General features: G+C 44.4%; 1 protein-coding gene across 4 annotated transcripts in view; it reads right to left on the reverse strand.

Annotated features, from left to right (window-relative positions):
- Positions 1-15,030, reverse strand: part of ctnnal1 (catenin (cadherin-associated protein), alpha-like 1) — a 367,498-nt gene that overhangs the window by 94,933 nt on the left and 257,535 nt on the right. For all 4 annotated transcript variants that reach the window (XR_015078391.1, XM_085987993.1, XM_085987995.1 and 1 more), the window contains exon 4: positions 12,933-13,052. Coding sequence is in view for 3 of the 4 variants with exons in the window: in XM_085987993.1 (XP_085844119.1) it covers positions 12,933-13,052 (120 nt within the window). In the remaining variant the exon portion in view is untranslated. The remainder of the gene's footprint in view (positions 1-12,932; positions 13,053-15,030) is intronic.

A 15,030-nucleotide genomic window follows, 5' to 3' on the forward strand; every position in this document is an offset into this window, starting at 1 on the left:
TAATTTAATAAAGTATTATTGGAAAACATGTAGTCATGCAGCATACTTCACAACCAATTCAGAACTGAATGGGTAAATTAATCAATCTGAAGAGTTACAAACAGGACTTTAATTTCCTTTTTCCCCCACATGAACAGATGCAGCCAGTTATGAATGACAGTTACTTTCTGCGGATGCCAAATCAATCACCTCACAATTCCACAAAATAAATCAGTATCAATACGTTGGTAGCATCCCAATGCACATTCATCAATCACTTCAGCTGTCCCAACTTAATAATGGATGTTTGTGCTCATACATAATTCATAATTCTGTATTACGGCACAAGTAACCTTGGTTCACAAGCGCTTTATTTTAAATCTTTTGTCTATTTTATAGTTTTTCTCTCTGCAATAATTGTTTAAGCAGTTGCCATGCAACGTGTATATTTATAGCTTGTTAAATGAGAATTATAAATATAAACATAAAGTACTTTAAGACAAGACGAGTGCAGGAATGAGAAAATGCCAGCCTGTTGTGTCATTCCCAGGTCTGGTTCACAATCTAATGTGGCCACATTTTTCCAATTTCCTCCCCATAACATCTCCCTCCACTCCACCCTGAATCCGTAATCAGTCCGATTATATTTTGAAGGCTTAAGCTGAGTTAGGAGTTTACCCTTCGTATTTTCTGAAAGTATTGTCCTCGTACACTGAGTGCTCTTAAGTCAGAATGCACAAATAACGGTTTCATAGGAGACCACTGACAAAAGATGTTCACTGCACTGTTGCACCTGTGATGTCAAATGCATATGGATCGAACTCTTCCAGAGTCAACTCTCCTGAACACAATCTAAGCTGTTACTTCGAAGTATCTTGAATATATTCTCCAAATCAACTGCGAAATAGGGATTGAGCTATATAGGTGCACTGGTTCCTAACTGGTTGGTGTTTATCGACACACTTCTGGTGGCCTAAAAGCTCACTTATATGCCTATAAACCAAAACTTATTATTTATCACCATTAGACTATATATACACGCATTAGTTTACTAATGTATTGGATAACAGTTCAAAAGATGCCTCTTAAGAGCAAGTCTTGTACAATTCAGCACTATTTCAGGATATAGTGAATGACACTGCAAGTTCTATAATGGAAAAGAGATCAGAGTTAATTTAAGCATGAAGCAAAATCTGGTTGCTTTAGTTAACATGAGTTCTCCAATGGCAGCATAGAAACTAGCAGGTTAATGCAGATGCATTTAAGGGGAAGCTAGTTAAGTGCGTGAGAAAGGAATCAAAATATATTCCGATAGGGTGAAATGAAGTAAATAGATTGGGAGGAGGCTAGTGAGGAGCATACACAGGCATAGATGGCCTGTTGTAAATTCTATGTAATCACTGCAATTGTTGGTAGGTGGTTCGAGGTAAGCCAAGGTTATTTAAATAAAACACACACACAAACTAACTTTAGGCTTATTGTAGATCTCTAGCTCTCTAATTTGAAAACCGCCTAACAGATTTTCACTTGGTATTCCAATTATTTCACAAATATGTAGTGTTTCTTCCACACCGCCCCCCACCCCAACCACCCTGCAGTCAGGTTTCCCTACCAATATTCTCCCCATCTCCCGAAGATGTTGATTCCTTGCTGGGGTTTAATTCCGAAGGCACTAGGCACCTCTCAATATCTCACCCAAGTGGTTATTATTCACATCCTTAACAATGATGGTCAGCAGGTGCTTCAGTTGCAGGGACATCACAACTGAGCCCAATTCCTGCCTTAAACAGACATCCACACTTGCAGGGTTTACCATATAATGAGGGCTGGCCAAATTTGCTCATCTTAAACTGGCTGAGCTACTGGGGAAGCCAAAAAATAAATACCTGCAGGAACGTGGTTTAAAAAAAAAAATCAACAAATTCAATAACCCAAATCTGATGCCCTTTTTGAAAGCATGAATACATCACGAGTCACATTTTCATCTTTTCACAAATAAGGGGTCAATTGCCCTTATTCTGTAGAAAACAACAAACTTAAAGTGGCAGGTCAGTGCCATTTTGCTTCCAAAGTTTTTGTTCAATCTGAATTGTTGGTGTTAATGAGTGGTGCTTTCACACTTCGGAAGCACCCAAATTGCCAAGCAACCTGCACAAATTACCAATATTTCACTCACCAATTGTGGGGTGTAACAAAGATTTAACAAATCTTATTTTACATACTGAGAAATAGCAGCTCTATTCGATAGCATTATTGATGTGCATAGTAAGCCTGTGGGCTGGGGACCATTTGACAAGCATCTATAATGCTGCAGCAAGTAATGGTGGATTTAAGGGAGATGCAATAAACATCCCTTATTAATCCTACACGGTGTGGCAGCCTGACATAACGCTGTCTGGTAGTTAATACATTGGAATGAATGAACTTTACAGTCCAGCACTCTTACAAGGGAAAGGATAAAAATATGCAAGTGACGACATTTTAAGTGACATATTTTTAAATATCTGAATCAAATCTATAATATATTAACATATATTGTTGTACAGGGCCTTGGTGAGACCACACCTTGAGTACGGTGTGCAGTTTTGGTCACCTTATCTGAGGAAGGATGTTCTTGCCATGGAAGGAGTTCAGCGAAGATTTACAAGGCTGATCCCTGGGATGGCAGGAATGACGTATGAGGAGAGATTGGGTCGATTGGGCTTCTACTCACTGGAGTTTAGATGAGAGGGGATCTCATTGAAACTTATAAAATTCTAACAGGACTAGACAGACTAGATGCAGGAAGGATGTTCCTGTTGGCCAGGGAGTCCAGAACCAGGGGTCACAGTCTAAGGATAAGGGGTAAGCCATTTAGGACTGAGATGAGGAGGAATTTCTTCACCCGGAGAGTGGTGAACCTGTGGAATTCTCTACCACAGAAGGCAGTAGAGGCCAATTCATTAAATATATTCAAGAAGGAGTTAGATACATTTCTTAAGGCTAAAAGAATCAAGGGATATGGAGAGAAGGCAGGGACAGGGTACTGAATTTGGATGATCAGCCATGATCTCATTGAATGGCGGAGCAGGCTCAAGGGGCCGAATGGCCTACTCCTGCTCCTATCTTCTATGTATCTATGAAGTCTAAACTCGCTGGAGTTTAGAAGAATGAAAGGGGATCTCATCGAAACTTATAAAATTCTGACAGGTCTGGACAAACTAGATGCAGGTAGAATGTTCCCGATGGTCGGAGAGTCCAGAACCAGGGGTCATAGTCTAAGGATAAGGGGTAAACCATTTAGGACAGAGATGAGGAAGAATTTCTTCACCCAGAGTGGTGAACCTGTGGAATTCTCTACCACAGAAGGCGGTTGAGGCCAAGTCTTTAAATATATTCAAGAAGGAGTTAGATATATTTCTTAGAGCTAAAGGTATCAAGGGATATGTGGAGAAGGCAGGTACGGGGTACTGAGTTTGGATGATCAGCCATGATCTCATCGAATGGCGGAGCAGGCTCGAGGGGCCGAATGGCCTACTCCTGCTCCTATCTTCTATGTTTCTTCTATGTAACATCAGTCTGTGTCGAGTGCTCTATTTTAGAAATAGGTAAATATCTCCTGTGGGGTTTTCCAATGTTAAAATGTCAACAATTAGCTGTCCCCATTCCATGGCATGCCGACAGGTGCTGCTTTAATGGGATTTACCATTCTAAACCAAGAAATTAGATGTCACTGCCCCCATCAGGCAACAGGTCCAGTTGTATGGCACAAGATAATTATGGATGAGGAAGGTTATTCAGCTCATTTTTATTCCATACATCCAGAGAGATTCTAACAGCATTATATCAGTTGTTTCTTAAACAATTTCAGTGTTTTTGTTCCACCACTCTATCTGGAAGATTCTTCCACATGTTGGTCACTCTTTGTGAAGACTACTTTCCTTCTGTCTGTCCTAAAAGTACCCTTCTCTAGCTTGAACCCGTGTCCCCTAGTTCTATTCCCACTATTTAATTTAAAGCAATATTCTGGGTTAACTTTTCTATATCCTTAATAATCTTACATACCTCAATAAAATCACCTCTCGGACACCTCCCTTTGCAAATGAAAAACTTATGTTTCATTATTTTTCTCAGCTCATACCCGAGACTGGGGATCAGTTAAATATTGGGAGGACCTCAGCCGCAAATGTCGTACCCTCGCCAATGATTCCATCCCCCTCTTCAACCACTGTCGCCCAGTCCCTTCATGCCCACCATTGACAGCTGTGCATTCAGCCATCTAGACCCTCAGCTCAAATCTCCTCTTTAAAACCCGCCTTCTTGAACCGTTGCAGTCTGTGTGGTGAAGGCTGTTAGGGAGGGAACTCCAGGATTTTGACCCAGCGACAATGAAGGAATGGCGATATATTTCCAAGTCAGGATGGTGTGCGACTTGGAGGGGAACTTGGAGGTGGTGGTGTTCCCATGCGTCTGCTGCCTTTTTCTTTCTAGCTGGAAGAGGTTGTGGGTTTGGGAGGTACTGCTGAAGAAGCCTTAGCGAGTTGCTGCATCTTGTAGATGGTACACACTGCAGCCACTGTGCGCAGGTGGTAGAGGGAGTGAATGTTTAAGGTTGGAGATGGGGTGCCAATCAAGCAGGCTGCTTTGCCCTGAATGGTGTCGGTCTTCGAGTGTTGTTGGAGCTGCACTCATCCAGGCAAGTGGAGAGTATTCCATCACACTTCTGACTTATGCATTGTAGATGGTGGAAAGGCTTTGGGGTGTCAGAAGGTGAAGCACTCGCCACAGAATAATCAGCGCCTCTGACCTGCTCTTGTAGCCACAGTATTTATGTGGCTGGTCCAGTTAAGTTTCTGGTCAATGGTGACCCCCCAGGATGTTGATGGTGGGGGATTCAGCGATGGTAATGCCATTGAATGTCAAGGGGCGATGGTTAGACTCTCGCTTGTTGGAGATAGTCATTGTCTGGCATTTGCGTGGCGCTAATGTTACTTGCCACTTATCAGCCCAAGCCTAAATGTTGTCCAGGTCTTGCTGCATGTGGGCATGGACTGCTTCATTATCAAAGGAGTTGCGAATCGAACTGAACATTGCAATCATCAGCGAACATCCCCACTTATGACCTTATGATAAAGGGAAGGTTATTGATGAAGAAGCTGAAGATGGTTGAGCCAAGGACACTGCCCTGAGGAAGTCCTGCACTGATGTCTTTGGGGGGGGGGGGGGGGGGGATGTTTGACCTCCAACAACCACAAACACATCTGCTCTGCCATCATTAAGGATGGGGAAGTTCAGGGAGCCTCCCCCTCCAGTTAGTTGTACATTCTGTGCCCTTGCTACCCTTGGTTCTTTTTCCAAGTGCTGTTCAACATGCAGGTGTATTGATTTAGCAGCTGAGGGAGGGCTGTTCGTGGTAATCAGCAGAAGGTTTCCTTGCCCATGCTTGACCTGAAGCCATGAGACTTCATGGGGTCCGGAACCAATATTGAGGACCCCCAGGGCCGCTCCCTCCTGACTATATACCACTGTGCCGCCACCTCTGGTGGGTCTGTCCTGCCGGTGGGGCAGGACGTACCCAGGAATGGTGATGGAGGAGTTTCGGACATTGGCTGAAAGGTATGATTCTGTGAGTATGACTATGTCAGGCCGTTGCTTGACTAGTCTGTGGGACAGCTCTCCCAATTTTGGCACACGTTGGCACAAGACGTTAGGGAGGAGGACTTTGCAGGGATGACTGGGCTGGGTGAGCTTTGTCATGTCCAAAGCCGGTGCCTAGGTAACAGTGCTGCCATAAAAGGTACATGCTGACACTTTCAATATGGGTTTGCCCAATGTCCCCAAAAGTGTTCAGTGTATTTTGAGACAGAATGCTGCAACCCACTTAGCATTTTTAATACATCACATTGCATATAGAAACATAGGAGATAGGAGCAGGAGTAGGCCATTCGGCCCCTCGAGCCTGCTCCGCCATTCAATGAGATCATGGCTGATCATCCAAATTCAGTACCCTGTCCCTGCCTTCTCTCCATATCCCTTGATCCCCCTAGCCTTAAGAAGTATATCCAACTCCTTCTTGAATATATTTAATGAACTGGCCTCTACTGCCTTCTTTGGTAGAGAATTCCACAGGTTCACCACTCTCTGGGTGAAGAAATTCCTCCTCATCTCTGTCCTAAATGGCCTACCCCTTATCCTTAGACTGTGACCCCTGGTTCTGGACTCCCCGGCCATCGGGAACATCCTTCCAGCATCTAGTCTGTCTAGTCCTGTTAGAGTTTTATAAGTTTCGATGAGATCCCCTCTCATTCTTCTAAATTCCAGCAAGTGCAAGCCCAATCGACCCAATCTCTCCTCATACGTCATTCCTGCCATCCCAGGTATCAGCCTGGTAAATCTTCGCTGCACTCCTTCCATGGCAAGAACATCCTTCCTCAGATAAGGCGACCAAAACTGCACACAATACTCCAGATGTGGTCTCACCAAGGCCCTGTACAACTGCAGCAAGACATCCTTGTTCCTGTACTCAAACCCTCTTGCTACGAAGGCCAACATACCATTTGCCTTCTTAACCGCCTGCTGCACCTGCATGCTTACCTTCAGCGACTGGTTCACAAGGACATCCAGGTCTCGTTGCACTTTCCCTTTTCCCAATCTATTGCCATTCAGATAATAATCTGCCTTCCTGTTTTTGACACCAAAGTGGATAACCTCGCATTTATCCGCCCAATCACCCAAGCTGTCCAAATCATACTGGAGTTTCTCGGTATCCTCCTCACAGCACACACACCCACCCAGCTTTGAGTCGCATGCAAACTTGGAGATATTACATCTAGTTCCCTCATCCAGATCATTAATATATAGTGAATAGCTGGGGTCCAAAGCGGTTAATAAAACATATGGGCCTAGAAATTCGGTGGGCTGCGCCACCAGTTAGCGCCTAAAGAGGGCACTCAGTGGCTTTAGCGCCACTGGCCGCGCCTCCCGCGATATTTAGCGGGGCGCTAATGGCGGCGTTAGCCTGTAGCGCTGCGCCGCCACCGATGACGTCATCGGTGTGCACAGCACCCCGCGACCGCGATATTTGGTCGCGCTCGCCTCTAACGCCGGTCGCAAATCGCGCCCGGTTCACGGGGCCTACCTGTGGCGGTAGTGGCGCAAATTAAGGTGGAGGTGCGGGGCGGCCGCCTGCCAGCACCTCCGTCCCCGGCCTCCTGATCCCCCCCCCCGCCGGGCAGTGCCGGCTGTGTCCCGAGAGCCCGGCACTTCTCCTAGGTGCCGGGCTCTTTTGCCGGCACTCGCGATCGGTCATCGCGCTGGGGCAGGCCCCTCCCCCTTAAGAAGGGGAGGAAGGCCTGCAGTACCGCAGCGTGCCGTGCCACAGCGTGTGGTGCTGCGGCACGTTGCGCTGCGATATTCAGTTTGAGCGCCCCAAGGGAGACGCGGGGCGCCTCGAGCAGCGTCCCGCGTCCCTCTTGGGGCGCTCAAACTGAATTTCCGGTGGGCGCAACGGCTCCGTTCGCAGCGGTAATTCCGGCGCCCAGGCAAGCTTGGCGCCCCACCGAATTTCTAGGCCATGGGATCCTGGGCTTTATAAATAGAGGCACAGAGTACAAAAGCCGGGAAGTTGTGCCAAACCTAAAACACTGGTTCAGACCCAGCTGGAGTATTGTATCCAATTCTAGGCACCGCACTTTAGGGTGGATGTGAAAGCTTTGGAGAGGCTACAGAAGAGATTTACTAGAATGGTTCCAGGGATGAGGGAATGCAGTTACGTGGATAGACTAGAGAAGCTGGGGTTGTTCTCCTTGGAGCAGGGAAAGCTAAGAGCATATTTGATAGAGGTGTTTAAAATCATGAAGGATTTAGATAGAGTAAGTAAAGAGAAACTGTTTCCAAATGCTGAATGGTTGACAAACAGAGGGCACAGATTTTAGGTGATTGGCAGAAGAACTAGAGGTGACATGAGGGAAAATACTTTTTTACACAGCGAGTGGTTAGGATTTGGAAAACACTGCCTGTTAGGGTGGTGGATACAGATTCGATAGTGGCTTTCAAAGAGGGATTGGATAAATACTTAGAGGAGAAAAAATTACATGGATGCGGGGCAGTGTAACTACTGGAATGCTCTCCGAAAGAGTATAGTAACAGAATATAGTACTGCACATTTGATGTGTTTTATGCCATCATGCTTGGTTTGTACATACAAGACTTGAGATCCTATGTTGAACCAGTTTTAAAAATGTACAAGTTGCCATTTGATTGCTTGCTAAGCATACATACATTCATTACAAGTATTTGAACCTCTGGCCAGACAGCTGAAGAATTGATCTCCTAATACCGTAGCAGAGGAACCGTCTTAACCATTACCACAAAGCACACTAATATTCTTTACAAATTTAATTAGGGACCGGATTTGAATAATTCAAAAGTATTGATATAACCTAGGTTCGTGAAATGATTTGTTTTAAAGGCTAAATGGTTAGGAATATAACCAAAATTCTTTGGGGTTGTTAATGAAATTGATTTTATTTTTAATTTAGAGTAACATTAGGATGGACAAATAGCAGGTTGTGGTAGCACAGTGTTTTTGAGAACCAGTGTACAGGTCATGTATAGGTGGGAGATGCTCCTGGTTCTCAAATGTTGGCTCCTGATTTAAGCTTTATTTCCCCTATCCCCCTGTGCTTACGCTTGCTCAACTTGAGCAGCTAGTTTCAGAGTGGATACTTGAAACAAGACTCTTGTCCACCCTCACAGCTATAGCTGGTGAAGGATGACCAATAGAAAGCTTAAGGAGGAGATAAGTCAGCCACAGGTTCATTAATTTGAATGTGCTAATATTTTATTTACCAGTCTACATTTTGTGATGTTGCCCATGGAGACCAAGTGACTTCCGTGAATGTGCATTAATAATATCAAAATCAAATATAATGAGGTAGAGTTTCCACTAGGTCAACATAATTCACCCAGAATTGGCCCAACCAGTGTAAAATATCGAGGAATTTCAAGCACAAGTTGCGTCCAGCGTAGATTGAGTTTCTGCGATCGTTTACACTGGTTTAAAAAACATTGGCTGGAATCTGGCCCCGCCCACACAACTTGCCACACCCCCAAATCGAATTAATCCACGTGGCGCGTTTCCACCAATTGCGCCCCTTTGCAGTTCTTTGAGGCGGCTCTTCAAATAAAACTTTTTTAGGCTCAAAAGGCACTAGTAGGCAGCTTTATTTTTTAAAAATTAATTTGAAAAGAAACTGACTAGTCTACGTCAATGAAACTAGAAAATGGTCCTGTATAGTTTTTTTTAAAGTCATTTTCAGTTAATTAAAATCAAGTTGCTCACGTTGGTGGAATAGACACTCTTGTTCAAATTGCTTATTTTTGAGTGAAAAACCCATTTTTAGCTGTATTAATAAAAAATGCACCAGGTTACCACTCTTGAATACGGCAAGGAATATTTCTAATGCAAAAGGAAAAAATAAACAGTTGCATTCTAAAATGCTGCCCAATTGTGCTGGTTCATGGAAGATTTTAAATTTGTGATTGTGCAAATGATTTTGAGCGGAAACTTGAACCATAACTTCACTTTGGAAACTTGCGCCGTTTCGAGCACACTTTGCACTCAGATTGCCGATTGCACCCCAAATTTATAATGGGGAACAAAGAAATGGCAGACCAATTAAATACATACTTTGGTTCTGTCTTCACAAGGAGGACACAAATAACCTCCCAAAGATGTCGGGGAACATAGGGTCTAATGACGGAGGAACTGATAGAAATCAGTATTTGTAGGGAAATGGTGTTAGGGAAATTGATGGGATTGAGGGCCGATAAATCCCCAGGGCCTGATAATCTACATCCCAGGGTACTTAAGGAAGTGGCCCTAGAAATAGTAGATGCATTGCGGGTCATCTTCCAAAATTCGATAGACTCTGGAACAGTTCCCATGGATTGGCGGGTAGCTAATGTTACCCCACTATTCAAAAAGGGTGGTAGAGAGAAAACGGGGAATTACAGATCGGTAAGCCTGACATCGGTAGTGGGGAAAATGCTAGAGTCCATTATAAAGGATGTAATAGTAGAGCACTTGGAAAACAGTGACCGGATCGGACAAAGTCAACATGGATTGACCAAAGGTAAATCGTGCTTGACTAATCTACTGGAATTTTTTGAGGATGTAACTGGTAAAATAGATAAGGGAGAACCAGTGGATGTGGTGTATTTGTACAGGGCCTTGGTGAGACCACATCTTGAGTATTGTGTGCAGTTTTGGTCGCCTTATCTGAGGAAGGATGTTCTTGCCATGGAGGGAGTGCAGCGAAGATTCACCAGGCTGATACCTGGGATGGCAGGAATGACGTATGAGGAGAGATTGGGTCGATTGGGCTTATACTCGCTGGAGTTTAGATGAGAGGGGATCTCATTGAAACTTATAAAATTCTAACAGGACTAGACAGACTAGATGCAGGAAGGATGTTCCCGTTGGCCAGGGAGTCCAGAACCAGGGGTCACAGTCTAAAGATAAGGGGTAAGCCATTTAGGACAGAGATGAGGAGGAATTTCTTCACCCAGAGAGTGGTGAACCTGTGGAATTCTCTACCACAGAAGGCAGTAGAGGCCAATTCATTAAATATATTCAAGAAGGAGTTAGATACATTTCTTAAGGCTAAAAGAATCAAGGGATATGGAGAGAAGGCAGGGACAGGGTACTGAATTTGGATGATCAGCCATGATCTCATTGAATGGCGGAGCAGGCTCAAGGGGCCGAATGGCCTACTCCTGCTCCTATCTTCTATGTATCTATGAAGTCTATTACTATCTTCCTCACTGTTCACTACACTTCCAAGTTTCATGTCATCTGCAAATTTCAAAATTGTGCCCTGTACCCACCCCCCTCGCGCAAGTCCAAGTTATTAATGTATATCAAAAACAGCAGTGGTCCTAGTACTGAACCTTGGGTATACCTCCCTCCAGTGCGAAAAACTGCCATCCACCACAAGATTAAGGGCCCAATAATAACCCAGAGGTGGGGAAGGAGGGTTAGCGGCCGGGAAAGCCGGAAGTATGGGTTTCCCGGAGGTCCTGCTGCATTTAACAGCAGGACCTTATTTAAATTTGTTGAACCCGTTTCACAGGCGCAGCTAGCCAGATTGAGAGGCTGTCTGTCGGGGATATAGGCTGCAGCCGGGGAGAGGAGTGAAGTAGAGGGAGGGGATGAGTCGAAGATTGCGGGTCGGACATCGGTGGGGGGGTGAGCCGGAGATTGCGGGTCGGACATGGGGGCGGGGGGGGAGGGGGAGCACTCCTGCTCCTCCTGGTGCACAAGCAGTGCTGGAAAAGCAGTTACCTGTTCCATCCAGCTGTCCTGACCTCCCTCCCGACCTGCCAGTGTTAAATCTGAAAGGGAGCTAAAATGTGAGGCACACAGCCTCATTAAAATATTTATTTTTGGGACCCACCTTCAGAGTGCAGGTTAGCCGCCCAGCATTAAAATCGGAAATTGGAGGCTGGTTTCCCTTTTTAAAAAAATTATTAACCTGAGGCACGCAGCCTCATTAAAATATTTATTTTTGGGACCCGCCTCCAGAGTGCAGGTTAGCCACCCAGCATTAAAATCGGAAATTGGAGGCTGGTTTCCCTTTTTAAAAAAAAAATTATTAACCTGCTCTCTTGAAAGTGCTAAATCTTGCTGTGGTATTCTGCCCATATACTATACTTCATCTGTAAGCCTAGACAGTGAATGCACTAAGAACTTCACAAATCCCCAGAAAAAGCAAAACATTTAATATCTAAATCAACTCAAATCCCTTTGTTATTGCTTTCGTGCACAAGCACACTACCAGGGGCTACGCTCTGGAACACAAAAAGACCATAATTTTCTGTGTGTACACACTGGTGACGAGGAACTAGTGCACAGTGGAAAATCGCAGGTGCACTGCCCGAGAGTTTCTGGTATGTGCTGGTGACGTTCCTCGCCATCAGCATGCACTCGGGAAATTATCCTCAACACGTGAAGCTGTGCCTTGAAGCAGCTCACCAAGCCTCAGCAAGTAAGTCCCAACCTCCTGAAGGAACTGATGTTGCCGAAAGTCCCGCCACAGAATATATACCGGCCACATCTCTGCAGCTTTCAATACGAAGGACAAATAATACTCGAGACTGGAAATAAATGCAGAACAGTTGTGTGCGATATAGCAGAACAAAGGGGAGGGTGGGAAAGTGTGCAAACATTTTCAGTCACTGAGTATTTAAATACTATGAGCTAATCTGCTGCATGGTTCAAAATGAAGCCGTTACATTTCTCAACACCATGGTTGCTGAAGAAGGATTCATGTTCGTATTTTGAAAGCCGTATTGCCTATAGTACCATGAGAAAGAGCTAAGAAGTTTCAACAATTTATGATGTCATCAAGATACAAGTAATGGGAATGCTGTTGTAAAAAACAAGACTAAAAAGCTAAAAGGATATCAAATTACGATCTGGATTAAGTGTAGCATCTGAACACGCTCACCCCAGAACAGGCAGAAATACATGTGCAATAAATTTAAATCACAACTAGCCCCTGAGAAGACTGCACTGGCAGTAATTTCCACCTGAGAATGTAATGATTTCCAGCTTTCATGGTTTGATGGTGTGAACACAGTTTAGATGTGTTGCAGGTGGACAAACATATCTCACAATAAAACTGCAATGCAGCTCTAAGATTTTGGACCGAACAGCGTTAAAAATGAAAACAGGATGCATTCTGTTGATGAGTTGGCCAGCATGTAAGGAATTTGGCTGTACTGCAAAGGATCCAAACAGCTAATGAAAGCAATGGAAATTCTGAGGTTCACTGAGGTTACAACATAAACAACAATTTGCACTTTTATGGTGCTTTTAATGCAATAAAATGTCCTAAAGCATTGAAATGGGTTAAATAACATATCAGTGAATCTACTGCCTTTATTGTTGCAGTTTATCTATAACCTACATTTTGTCTGTCTCCTGTCAAATGGGCAAATTCTACCATCTCGTTTCCAAATTGACTGAAGATTTGTACAAACTCCTGAAAGCTGCTGACTTTTTCTAAGTGCTCCAAAGTTGCAAGAACCTGGAAAAAACAAGACAAAACAAACAAAAAACACTTTACTGGAAAAAGTTAATATAACATGATAAATGAAGGTAAAAATCAGAACGTTGCAACACTACCCAAAGTTGAACCAATAATAATGTAAAGTGTCAGCTAGATCCTTTAGACTCTCGGGCTCTAATATCACCACCAAGACAAACAGCCCCACAGGACACAGTGGGACACCCACTAATCAAAACACAAATTAAAATCAGAACCTAAGAAAACATTAAAGCTTACCGACAGTGTTCCCTGCAATTTTATTTTTTGGTGCGTGGGCCCTTTAACTGGCTGCACGGCCCATTCAATTTTTCGCACACGCGCAGTTATTTACATTGAAAAGTGCGTGAGCGGCCTACGCAGGACCTCCAGACTGCTGCATGGCCGTGTGGCTAAGCGGGAAAGTTGCATATCAATCTATTCAACACCTTAAGTATTTAAAAAAGGTAAGATTTTTTGCTCCCTTTTGCATCGTCTTAAAAGCAGGAAGGCGGGAGCAGAAAACTGACGGAACTTCTGCCCTCCTGGATTTCCACTCACTGTGTGCGCGACAGAGATGGGAGCGCACACCTCAAACTGGCAGGCACTGCATGCCATTTCCCACCATTCTGGTTTGCAGAACATCAGATATTAAACACACCCATGTGAAATGGGCAGTCAGAGTCAGTAAGTGGCAGTAAGTATGTGGAGGTTATGGAAAGAAAGACTTGCATTTATATAGCACCTCTCATGACCTCAGGACGTCCCAAAGCACTTTACAGCCAATGAAATACGTTTTGAAGTGTAGTCACTGTGTAATGTAGAAAACGCGGCAGCCAATTTTGCGCACAGCAAGCTCCCACAAACAGCGATGTGATAATGACCAGATAATCTATTTTAGTGATGTCGATTGAGGGCTAAGTATTGGCCAGGACACCGGGGATAACTCCCCTGCTTTTCTTTGAAATAGTGCCATGGGTTCTTGTCTGTTTTCTAAGGTGGACATAAAAGACCTCGGTTTAACGTCTCATCTGAAAGACGGCACCTCCGACAGTGCAGCACTCCCTCAGTACTGCACTGGAGTGCCAGCCTAGATTTTCTTAGAAACGACAAAGTGCCAGATGTACTTCAGCCTTTTGTTAAATATTTTTCTTTACTTTTTTCATGGTGGTACTTAAGCTCTCATGAAAGTTTGTGGAAGTTTCTCTATTTCCCCCCCCCCCTGCCAGCACCATTACTGGCATCAATGGAAATCCCCCTGTCTGACATGTTTGAAAGCAGAGGAGTACCTCGGGGGCGAGAGAGGGGAAAGAGAAGGGCAAATGAGACTGGGCAAGAGATGCTATGTGCCCATCCACTGGTATACACATACTTTGTTTTGGCAGACTAGTGCAGGTGGAAGTTCCTCTGCCCAAAGAAGCAGGGAAAACAGACATAATAACACCAGTAACATATGCCAATGTCTGACTAATAGTAATGTTGACTACTTCCTCAGAAGCACTCATAGTATGTCTTGCTTTCAGTGACACTGCATAAAAAAAGGCATATGAGGTGATCAAGAGCCAACATAACCTGATTAACCACATATACCAAAATGCTAACAATCACTTCTGAAGGTCCTAGAACATTTGCCTGACAATGGCCATGGACACCTGTCTGCTCAGAGTCTGGATCAACAGGGTCGTAGTGCTATGCTACCTGCTGCAAGGATACATGCAGCATAGGGTTGCAGTCAGCTGTGGCATGAAACTTGACTCAACCTCCATGCAAGCATGCTGCAATGCTGACCTTTGGGGATGGTGTCATGAAATGGCCCATGAGTGATCTTCCTCACAACTATCTCCTGCAGCACCACCTCCATTTCAGCAGCCAAACAAGAGGTCAAGTGCTGAATTGTTCCATTACTTGCCTGCACCTTGGATTTCCTCTCCCTTCGTTTTTGCCCTGTCTTCTTGGTCCCTTGTATTTTCAGCCTTGGAAA

Source organism: Somniosus microcephalus, chromosome 5 (assembly GCF_052327205.1).
Source record: "Somniosus microcephalus isolate GS21.2 chromosome 5, FLI_Smic_1.0, whole genome shotgun sequence".
Taxonomy (NCBI): domain Eukaryota; kingdom Metazoa; phylum Chordata; class Chondrichthyes; order Squaliformes; family Somniosidae; genus Somniosus; species Somniosus microcephalus.